Genomic DNA, 12,073 nt, shown 5'->3' on the forward strand with positions numbered 1-12,073 from the left:
GAATAAACCAAAAATGTATTATTAACTCCTCTGGAAAGCAGGAACACACACACACACACACACACACACACACACCCCACACAGGAGACACACAGGAGTGTGTGTATGTATATATATATCCTTGCTGCTCCAGGCAGCAGTGAATCAGTGAGAGGGTCAGCCCAGCTAGCACCATCTCTGTGTACAGACCAGGCAGGGAATAGAGATTTTTTTTAATTGTTTAAACATTTTTTTTTAACATTTATTTATTTTAGAGAGACAGAGACAGAGCATGAGCAGGGGAGGGGCAGAGAGAGAGAGAGGGAGACACAGAATCCAAAGCAGGCTCCAGGCTCTGAGCTATCAGCATGGAGCCCGACGTGGGACTTGAACTCATGAACCGTGAGATCATGACTTGAGCCAAAGTCGGACGCTCAACTGACTAAGCCACCTGGGCGCCCCCCCTTTTTTTCTGTTTTGTCTTTGACACTCTGGAACACCCCTCCGTGGGACACTTGCCACCGAGCTCATGTGGTGTGTGCTTGCTTGGAAACAGCCACGTTCAAGCTGGCACCCTGATTCTTCACAGAGAAGCAGGTGTTCTAGACAAGTCACTAATCTTACATGGCATGCTTGAATGTGATTATAAGGTCTGTTATCGTAGAGTCTAGTGTTTTAGCTTTTACCATATGATTTGTCATCCTTACAAGCTGTGATTTATTACTGATGCTCTGCTTAGCCTTTTATTTATACCTTTGCTCTAGCACTTGGCTGCAAAGCCAGCTATTCTTCTAAGAAGGTACAATGACCAGGGGCCCCTGGGTGGCTCAGTTGTTTGAGCATCCGGCTTCTTCTGTTCAGGTCATGATCTCACAGTTTGTAAGTTCGAGCCCCATATTGGGCTTGCTGCTGTCAGCACGGAGCCTGGAGCCAACTTCGGGTCCTCTGTCCCCTTTTTTCTCTGCCCCTCTCCCACTTACACTCTATCTCTCAAAAAAACTTTTTTAAAAAAAAGGTATGATGACCATGTTGGAGTATTTGTGTTTTGTGACAGTTTCAAAAATCGTAATTTTTTTTAATGCTCTCATGATTAAGGACTCTAGAGACACTGACTGTAGATTTCTTGCCTAAGATTCTGAAACTTGAAAGATTCCTAAAGAAATAGTAACAGACATTCAAAAGAATTATCCTTTTGTTATGTAAAATGCAAAAGAGTTTGAGGTACTTTAAGCTTTCACATTATGTAAAAGTAGTGTTTTAAAAAATTCCTGTCACCAGGCCTAGCAAATACCGGTCTCATGTCTTTAATTTCCTTGCATTTGAGTATATGTGTAGACAGCCTTTGGCCAGAGGCAGGAACAGTTTGTTGTATAAGCATAAGACATTTCACTTTCTATCTCATTCACAGATCCAGCACCTCAGAACAGGAAGTGGGGTGTAAAGCCTCTGCTTCCTCACATCCCCTTGGGCGTCCTTCATGGTTTAAGTCCATCACTGCCCTTGGTGGATTCTGGGATTTAAAAGTACATATTGCTTTCTCACCCGGGTTGGCCCTTATTAGTGAAGTTTTATAGTGTACAATACATAGAGACTTTTTAAATGTTTATTTTTGAGAGCGGGGTGCAGAGAAAGAAGGAGGCAGAGAATCTGAAGCAGCCCAATGTGATAGAACCACCCCTCCTGCTCACCCCCACCCCTGGCATCCCATTCACTCAACCCACTGAGCCCCCCAGGCATCCCATTCATGGATACTTTAACAAAGGCAGATCTCATGGATACAGTGACTCTGAGGTCCTGTTCCACTGACTCAGCCCTGCACCCAGTACATACGTGTGGGATGGACCAGCCTTTGCTGGACTAATTGTTAGGAAAAGAAACTATTTTGTCGTCTTTATGACTAGTAGATTGTAAATATCCTGTGAAACACATAGATTGTTCTTGTGAAAGTTTGTTAATAACGCATCCGTTGTTAACACTTTCTATGTACTTTTTGATCTTTTTCACTTCATTTGTTAAAGTAACTTAACCAGTCTGTGCTTCCATTTTACTTAGATTAGTTTTATAATATTGGAGTGCAGCTTCTCTTCATATCTCTACATAGAGTTCAAAGTAATTTTCCATAAGCTTGTTAATTCAGAATGGCATCTATGTCAGAAAATGCAGCATTAATCTATCAGCAAGATGTGTAGGTAGATCTCCCGCATGTGTTAGCTGGAGGTAGGTGTGCAGTTTCATAAAAGAAAGAACCCCAGCAAATATGCAGTCATAGAATTTCTTACAGTATTGATGAGCCAGGGATTTCTTTTAAGAAAATGGGCCTCGTCTTGTAGCTCTCAGAATGCTGTCAACCCATTCATTATTGTCCAGCTTATGAAGACCCTGCTAAGATTGTAATTTAATACATAGAGCCATCCTTAGAGTAAAAATACCTTATTAAATACATCCTTAGCTTCTTTAAACCTTAAATACCGGTATCTAACACAGGCTTGACTGTTTCATAGTGCATCAGTAGGTAGACAGGTGTAAAGCACTGGTTTTCACCCCTAGCTCTGTTAGTATCTTGGGCCAGATAATTCTTTGCTGTAGGGGCTGTCCTCTGCATCACGGGACGTAGAGCAATATCCCTGGCCTCTACCCACGGGATGCTAGAAGCACCTCCCAAAATGTCTACAGACACTGCTAGATATCCCAAAGGGGCAGAGGTGCCCCTGGTCAAGAACCACTGCACTAAAGTAATACTCGGCAAGTACACAATATGTATGATTCCTGGTGCAGTTCTTTGCTAAACAGAGTTAACTGAGTGTAGCCATTGTGTCAGACATTTGTGTGAACATAAATATAAAATTAATCTTCAGGTGTCACATTACAATTTTTAAAATGCTTTAATATAAATGATCGCATTTGAAATTGAAACAATGTGAAGTGGACATTAATTATCACATAGGGATCTGGGAAGTGGGAGAGTCTAGAAACTGGAAGAGACACGTTTGAAATGGATACTTAAAATAAGCTCCTTGGAGAAATGCAATCCATGAGGAAAACTTTTTAATCTTCATTTGAATTGCCACTTAAACTCTTCAACATCCCAAGCATCTCCTTCCTCTCGTCCTGATTTCCCAGGCACTACTGGAAACAGACAATTGTCTGTTTCAACTGAGGCTGTTGCCATTGACTCAGTAAAAACTGCTACTTTGGGGTTCTTCCATAATTACACTGGCTTTTTTTTTCCCTTTAAATCGAAACCTCCTAGTGCAAAACTTGACTCATGTGTTCTGTATTTCCTCATGTTTTGCCCTGTGGCCAGAGGTGCTAATAAGAGAGATGATAGCAGACAAGAGAAGCCCAGTGACCGACTGAGAAGTCTGCTCACAAAGAACATGTCAAGGATCTTACTTTAAAAGTAACATCTTCTTCCCCATTGACCCCAATCCCAGGAGGTTCTTTGTAATGGTTTTATTCTGTCTGTATTGACAGGAATTGATGTCATTACAAGATCAGAGCCCCTGATGTCTCCGTTTGTTTTAAATTAGGCTATTGCATCTGCCTTTGTCCCTGACCGCCTTGAAGCTGAAGGCTCTGTGGTTGTCGGACAACCAGTCCCAGCCTCTGCTCACGTTCCAGACGGACACGGACCACGCCACGGGAGAGAAGATCTTGACCTGTGTCTTGCTTCCGCAGCTGCCTTCTGAACCTACTTGCCAAGGTGAATTTAAAGACAATAATCGCGTGGCCACACGCTCCTACCAATAGGAACAGGAGCTGATATCTGTCCAAATCACCTCTTACTCCCACATGCACCTAGGGCCAGTCTGGGTGAGGTCACTGGGGGTCTCCTCGGAGGAGGCTCCCTTACACCTTTGCAGAAAACATACCTTCACACCTGCCTCTCATATCTGAAAGCCTTTAAATGGCCTTTTGGATTTGAATTGTGACCAAGGCTGAAAATAAAGACACTCTTTAAAAACTTTACAGAGTCCCTTAAAATCCAAACTGATGGTTTAGAGGATTAGTACTGAATACCACTGCTGAACAGCATTTAAGGCATTTTGTTGTTTTGAGTCATTCTTCCTTTGTTTTGTTGTGCCCAAGTTTGTAAAATCGCCCCAAAACGCCCCAAAACAAGCACCAGAGACTGCTAGGGAGACCGAGTCACGCCTGCAAAAGCAAAGGGCCTTTATTACAAGCTTAAGCTCTGGCTTACAGTCTCCAGCCAACCTGCTGGCCACGTGGAGAGAGCCCCGAACAAAGGCAGGGCAGGGCCTTTTATGCCTTTGGGAGGGGGCGTTACAGGAAATGATGACAGGTGTACAGTGATCCAATCCCTGCCCCCCCATCAACACTGGCAGTTGTGGGAGCCAATCACACCATCCGGAGCACTGACCAATCAGAGTGGGCCCAGGACGCCCCACGTGGGGCGTGACTAGGCCGCCTCTAGAAAGGTCAAAGGTATCTGCCGGCCTTCCCCAATTGGGCGCAGCAGGAGTTGTCCCTCCTCAATGCACGCCCTTTCAGGAGAAGCTGGCGCCTTCCCCTTTAAGTAAAGGGGAAGGCTGGATCGGACCTGCGGCAGGTGGGGGAACGCCCCACCCCACGGCCGCTGGGCGCATCTCCACCATGGAGGTGCAGGGCAACCGGCTCCCGGAAGGCTGGGACGGCCGGTGGTGAGGGCCGGATTGGACCTGCATTCTTACAGTTTTGTGAATTATGTGTGCTTTAAAAAAATATTCACAATAACATCAAATTGCTATTAAAAATCCTTTGCTGAGAACTGGTTTTTATAAAAGAGACCTAGAGTGCTCTGGGAGAACAGGAGTCCCCTAAGTGGAAGGCCCCAAAGCACCTTGCCAACCCCCACCTTGTTAGAGGAGCGTGTAAGACCCCAAGGGGAAAGCAAGGTACCCTGTGTTACTAAGGAAAAGTACTGGTGTCCAACCTTTGCAGCCATATCACTGTCCTGAGAACGTTTTTAAAGTCAGTATATAGAAAAGAATTGTGAAAAAGGATCCTACAAATCATGATGACATTCTCTAATGAAATATTAGGCCTTAATTTAACATATCTTTTGTATGATCTCAGATAGAATCATGCATCACTGAAGAGAAAGGGTAACCCTGTCCCAGACATATTTCTTTTTGTTTTAAATTTTTCGAAATACTACATAGCAGTGACCAGTCACATGAACCACCTTCCCAGCTGATGGGGTCTTTGTCGTGACAGAGAACCTGCCTCGCTGTGGGGCCCTGGAGAGCTTGGTGACTGATGTCTCCGACGAGGCCTGGAATGAGCGTGCAGTGAACAGAGTCAGTGCAATCCGATTCCTGGACGATGAGAAAGACGAAGAAGACAGTGAAACGGTATGGAGGTGGAAATTGTTGGCCTCCCGGAAAATAAGGAGTTCTTTTAATTTCAAAGTGTCCTCTGCTTTGCCTTCAGCATGTAAAAAAAAAAATGTTTAGAAGGCAAAACTAGGTCCCTCTGGTAGTGATTCACCAAATGTATATAAAGCAAATGGAACTTTGGGGGTTTTTTGGTTGTTGTTTGTTCGAATAGTTTATACTCTTTTTCTTTATTTGTGATAGCTTCCATTCTTGCCTCCAGCAAATTGCTGGGGAGTTTTTCTGTGTCTGTTGTTGTCGGTGAACGAAGGCTCCTCCCCAAGCTCCGTTGTAGGCACACTGTGCCGAGCCTCCCTTCACATCTCCTGGCGCGCCTCAGCCTGCCTTCTGTGGGGCCACGCTGCTGTCTACTTCACGTAACCTTCTTCTCTTCACCTCCAGGCTGAGCGCTTGCCATCTTAGTTGGGTTAGTGTGCGAGTTCTCGTCCAAAAATCAGGAACGGATTTGAAAGTACTACTTAGCCTTACTCTATGCGCACTGAAACAGGTCTCTCCGCCGGCCCGACATCTCCAGGATTTGGTGACCTCTCTCGAAACCTTACTACAAGTTGACTTTGGCTTCTTAAACTCCTTGCGCTAATTGAGATTTTCATAAGCACAGCCTCGAGGGAGTACCTGCAGCCCCCAAAGCAGAGGGTGGCCTGTAAATTCCTGTCTGTAGTCTTTGTTATTTCAGCTGTCACCGACAGGATTTCATCCACTTACAGTAGTGGGCTGCGAAGTAGGAATGAAGCACAAAGACAGCCCCTCCTGGCTGGTCCCTCCTGCCTGGTTGGAGGGGGATGATTCATCGCTCCTTCACGGCCTCAGTAGTGCCCGGGCAGTTCTGTGTTAACCTTTGGGCCCCTCCTGAAACTCTCCTGGACAGTTGATCTAAAAGATACAGATACTGTTTTTATGAGCCATGTAACATGTCAAATAATAAGTTTTTGTTAAGGATTGCCCCTGCCCTGTCACGTCACTTCCAGCACCTGGCCTTTATTAGAAGATTGTGAGCTCCAGTAGGTGACGTAAATCACACACACACACACACACACACACACACACACGGCAGCAAAATAAGAAAAGAAGCTCTTCTCCCTCTCGTTTCCTTTTCCTTCCCCTTCTGTGCCTCCAGGGTTGAAGGAAGTCAGGACCACGTGGAGTAAGAGAACATTGCAGGGATTATAACTTTTTTACCCCTTTATCTTCTTCTTTCTCCACACCCCACGCTAACATCTTCACTTTCTTTTCTTGCCGTTCATGGAATTTTATTTTCATATTACACTAACCTCACATTTTACAAAATATCCTTGTAGTGTGAAAGTGATCTTTCAGTCTTGACTAGACACGTCCTCCACCACACATTCCTGTTCCGCTAAGTGCTTGCTGGTGAGCAGCCGAGAAACACATATGGCGAGAAACGGGCCCTCCTGTCCTCTCTAACTCATAAGCTCCGCGGAGGTAAGGAGGCCACCGCCTCCAAGCCGCCTGCCAGGCAGAAAGAGTAATGGCGTAAAAGCAAAACACTCACTGCCCTGTTTTGTTTGCAGAGAACACTTCTGAGGCGAGCCACCCCACACCCCGGGGAGCTAAAGAATATGAAAAAGACAGTGGAGAATTTACGGAATGACCGGAATGCTGCTAAAGGACTGGATTCAAACAAGAATGAGGTCAACCACACCATTGACCGAGTGACCACTTCTGTATAGAACTTAACCCGCAAGTTTTACCTCCCGTGTCTCCCCCTGCTGTTGAGATGTTCCCGTGCCCTCCGGAGCAGCCTCACGCAGTCCTCTGTCTTCCCTGGAAGGCGGGGAGGCGCGCGCCACCCCCAGGCCGCCTGCCGGGGATGCTGCTCTGTCCACGGAAGTGCCTTACTGCGGTCCGGCGCGCTTCCTGCCCCCCAGCTTCCAGTCGTCTGTCATAACAAGTAGAATACACTACTGTAAACATCTGGCCTTTGGTGTTGTCTTATGTTGGGGACAGGGAGCACAGGAAGGGGGTTGTTTTTGTCCTCCCCCTTCCCGTGAGGCGCCAGGACATTTTCCTCTTGGACCTACTGATGAGAGATAGTTTTATGTACGGGGAATAATTGATACTTTTTTAAAACCTTTTTTGGCAGCTCAGATGGTGTAAATTTAAAAAAAAATTTTGTATAGGTATTTCGTAACAAAAAATGTGTATTTCTTCTTCATTATTTTATCATGAAAACGGTACGTATTTTAGTATTTGTGCAGGAGCAAAAGCGCAACAGTCCTAAAGTATTTGTTTTCTCTTTTACCATCCACTTGTGCCTTACTGTATCCTGTGTCGTGTCCAACCAGTTGTACGCAGTGGTGTCTTTGAACAGTCAGATGAGACTAAGAATGTGGTACTTTCAAAGCAGTGTTGGATGTTTTTAATCAGTAATCTACCTGGTGGATTTGTTTTCAACCAAAAAAAGAGTTACCACCAATTTGTAAATTTTATCAGTTGATTTTTTTTAGAATGATGAACCAAAGGATTAGACTGCTAATATTTCGTTTCTTACACTTTTTATGAATGAGTCTCTTCTGATGAGTACAGTGTCCGGTTGTACCTATTTGGAAGGTATATGCCATTTGTAAAATAAAATCAGAAAAGCACAAAAGGAGAAAGCTGGTTCAGGAATCCCATGAGTAAATGAATTAATTATGTACTGCAAAAGAAAGTATGATTTTTATTGAAGAAAGCTTTAAAAGTTTTATACTGAGATAAAACCACAATAAAGCGAAATAACCTACAACCATATTAGAAATGTTGCTATCTTTGTAAGTGCAATTCTGTTTGTAAATAGAGTTTGAATCAAAGTATAACAATATATTGCTTCAAGTTTTAATTTTAAGTCTACTAATTTAAGAGGTATGGGGGTAAGTTTTGGTGCATTTCTGTTGATTTTTGTTTTGTATAATGTGATAAAAGAGAAGTGAAAACGCCAGTCACTTTGTGGTATCTAGGAAAATCCCATTATTGTTGGCTTTTTTGTTTTCTCCCCATGAAATAAAATCAGCGTGGAATTAACCATACAACTTTTTAAACTTAATTATCACCTTGTATGTTCATATGATGGCAAGTAGCTAAGTTATTTGACAGTGTGCTCCCATCCATTAAATATCTAAACTACCGATCCATTCTGAGTTTAATTGCTCCTCCCTTTGCCACACAGGACAGACCCAGAAGTGCCTTCCACTCTGGCAGATAACTTGGGTTGTGGTTGTCCGGCCAACTGAACTCTCTAGAAATCTGCTCTCAGCCAACCAAATACAGTATCTTCTATGGCTGCTAAGCATTTACTTACTGGGTTCATTTTGCTTTTTTTTTTTTTTTTTTATTTTTTTTTATTTTTTGAGAGAGAGAGAGTTTGCAAGCGGGGTAAGAGCAGGGAGAGAGGGAGCCGGAGAAGCCCGAGCAGTCTCTGCCCCATCATGGCAGAGCCCGATGGGGGGCCCCAACTCACAAGCCATGAATAAGACCTTGACTTGAGCCAAAATCCAGAATGAGACACTCAAGCAACTGAGCCACCCAGGCTCCCCTCATTTTGTTTGTATATGTGTATTTAGTTTTTAAAATATGTATTTTAAGTTTTTGCATATGTGTGTATATTTTTAAAAACTATTGAGTTGGAAGTACCATAGCACATAAGTGGGTTTTGGCTAGTCAGTTTCTTTACCTTGCTTCCCAATCTGTGGGCACCCTTTCTGTTTTCTCCATTTTAAGATTTGGGCGTACTCTGTTTTAGGCCTATGATGTTGATGCCACTAATTCATAGGCTGATAGATAAGCAAACTGGTTTTATTTAAGGAGAGTTGTTTTTTGTTTTCACATTAAGCTTACCCTGTGCTACTCAGTTTATCGTAGCTTTGGTGGAATGTGGTGGGCACAATAGAGGTGTGCTTAAATTTTTCTAGGAAATTTTATGTACGAAACTATCTCCCTTCCTTACTACATTTTCACCTGGGTGGGTTTTTGTTTGTTTTGTTTTTAGTGTTTTTTCCTTAGGTTTTGGTATTTTGCTCCCCCTTTCCTGGAGAAGGGGAAAGTTATTTCCTTTTTTTTTTTTTAATGTTTATTTATTTTTGAGTCAGAGAGAAACAGGGCTTGAGCGAGGGAGGAGCAGAGCGAGAGGGAGACACAGAATTGGAAGCAGGCTCCAGGCTTTGAGCTGTCAGCACAGAGCCCCGCATGGGGCTCAAACCCACAGACCACAAGATCATGACATGAGCTGAAGTCTCATGAGCTGCTCAACTGACTGAGCCACCCAGGTGCCCCAGGGAAAAGTCACTTTCCTGTCACTTGTTTGTGCTTGGGGACACTGGTGCGCTCCTTACCCTCAGGGTGCTGGAAACCGACTTAGACCTCACGAAGGGAACATCAACCAAAGAGACCCCACTCAAGAACATGCCAGCCTTTTCCAATGAAGCCTTCTTGTTATTAGAAGGAAAACATAATTACATGAAAGGATACCTTTCCCTTGGAGGTTAGTGCCAACATGTCCTGACCTCTTCCTGGAGGAGCAGTGTCCACTCCCACCCCACAGTCTGGCCCTTCCTCCCTTCAGGAAAGGGAGGCGTTCACTGTACAGCCTGCCTGTTTGTCTTGTGGGAGTGACAGGTAACAGTGGGAAAGCTTATTGCGACCTGTTCACCCGCTCTTTTTGTAGCCCCTTGTTTCCTGTTTTTAGCAAGGAAATTATGCCTACATGGATACAATAGAAAAAAAGAAAGTTATTGATAAGAAAAAAGGTACAGGTAAGAAAAACTACAAGTATTTGCCTGGATGTTGTGTGTGTGTTTTTTTAGTGTTTATTTTTTATTTAAAGTTTGTTTTTCATGTTTATTTTTGAGAGAGAGAGAAACGGCATTAGCAGGGGAGGGGCAGAGAGAGAGGGAGACACAGAATCGGAAGCAGGCTCCAGGCTTTGAGCTGTCAGCACAGAGCCTGACACGGGGCTTGAACCCACAAACCGTGACATCATGACCTGAGCCAAAGCTGGGTGTTTAACTGACTGAGCCACCCAGGCACCCCTGGGTGTTGTGCTTGTTTTGTTTTGTTTCTGGAAAGTTTGGAGGTGTGGTCCTGCCAACCCAATCTTTCTATGTAAAATCTTAGCTGTCGCAGGTCCGGGAGCACAGGTGGAGGAGCGGGCCAACTTCCAGAGCAGCCCTCCTGCCTCTTGTGAAAGCGACATGCTGACTGGGTGGGGTGGAGGCCAGGAAACCTTCTTCCTTCATCAGAAAGTGGCTCTCAGCAGACAGGTCTGACCTTGTGAAAGTGACACCCTTCTGCAGGCCCTGGTGGCTGTGTGACAGGGCTGCACAAACACGGAGAAGGGACAGCCCCCGAGCTGCTTATTCATAGAAGGCAAGTCAGGGTTATCCTCGCTCCCTGACACGTGGAGAGTTGAAATCTCGCTTCAACACTTAGTGTTACACACCCAAATTTCCAAAAAGCCAATTTAAACACTAAAAAACAAAACCCCAAACTTTTTATTACAGACAGTCAAAAACACACAAAAATAGAATCATGTAATGAACCCCCACCTACCTATCACTCAGCTTCAAAGAGCTATCAACCCAAGACCAATACTTAGCTGTTTTAAGGGAGCCAAATAAAGGGCACCTGGGTGGCTTGGTCGGTTAAGCATCCAACTTCGGCTCAGGTCATGATCTCATGGTTTGTGAATTCCAGCCCCGCATCAGGCTCTGTGCTGAGAGCATAGCGACCACTTCGGATCCTCTCTCTCCTCTCTTTTCTCTCTCTCTCTCAAAAATAAACATTAAAAAATCTAAGGAATGAAATGATGTTTTAAAATACATCCATAAGACTGCACAGTGAAGTAACTTAAAAACTCAGGAAAAGCTGAACACAGGCCCTTGAATGGAGCACCCTGGAGTTCCAGGGTTTGGGAGTCAGCCTGGCCCAGCACTGGAATCATTTAGACAAGGGTTTGAATCCCAGCCAGGCCACATGGCTTTGTGGAAGCTACTTAACATCACCGGGCCTTGGGTCCTTCATCCCTAAAATGGGGCAGTAATACCTCTCGCATGCTTCAGAGAAAGACTAAATGGGACACTTAAAACATCGGCTCTCAGGAAGTGGGTGGCTGCTATCATTACAGGTCTCGCTGGTGTCACAGGAGTGTTATTAGCTCTGCGGTCTCTACTGTGGAGCCAGCAGCCTGTGATGGGAGAGCAGCATTCCTCCGAAAAGAAGACACATGCTCCTTCCCTGACGGAGAAAACTTTCTCCCTTGTGGTGTTGCAATAGAGACCCTTGAGTTACATAATTGCGGAGGGAAATTTTAATTTGGCGAGTCGGCTCGCTTCACGGTAAGGGTAGCAGTTGTCTCTCGGCAGCCTCCTCATTGGAACTGGACTGAGCAGCTTGCTGTTCTCAAGTTAAAGCTCGTTTCCACCAAGAAAGCACATTGAGAAAAGGGTCCTTCTGGATTTCCACTCAATGTCCTTGGGTTTCTACGCTTGGGTCTATTGTGCTCCTTTACTCCCTTACGTCTACTTTATTTCACTTTGATTTATATTACTTCCTCCTTCTCTGACTCCTTTCCCCCAAAGGGAGACCTCTGAGGATTTTATGTGTCAGGAGGGGCAGGTGGATTTAAAAATGGGTCACGCATGGAGAAAACCCCGGATAAAATAAACGCAGCCTGATTTGGGCAGAGTAGAGGACACGCCCACCTG

At 44.6% G+C, this 12,073-nt stretch overlaps 1 protein-coding gene across 2 annotated transcripts in view; it reads left to right on the top strand.

Annotated features, from left to right (window-relative positions):
* LRRC1 (leucine rich repeat containing 1) overlaps positions 1–8,401 on the top strand; it is a 126,137-nt gene extending 117,736 nt beyond the window's left edge. For both annotated transcript variants that reach the window (XM_029944477.1, XM_029944478.1), the window contains 3 exons: positions 3,510–3,682; positions 5,197–5,333; positions 6,908–8,401. In XM_029944477.1, coding sequence (XP_029800337.1) covers positions 3,510–3,682; positions 5,197–5,333; positions 6,908–7,066 — 469 coding nt within the window. In that variant the 3' untranslated portion in view covers positions 7,067–8,401. The remainder of the gene's footprint in view (positions 1–3,509; positions 3,683–5,196; positions 5,334–6,907) is intronic.
* The last annotated feature ends 3,672 nt before the right edge of the window (positions 8,402–12,073 follow it).

The sequence above is a fragment of the Suricata suricatta genome, chromosome 7, assembly GCF_006229205.1.
Source record: "Suricata suricatta isolate VVHF042 chromosome 7, meerkat_22Aug2017_6uvM2_HiC, whole genome shotgun sequence".
Taxonomy (NCBI): domain Eukaryota; kingdom Metazoa; phylum Chordata; class Mammalia; order Carnivora; family Herpestidae; genus Suricata; species Suricata suricatta.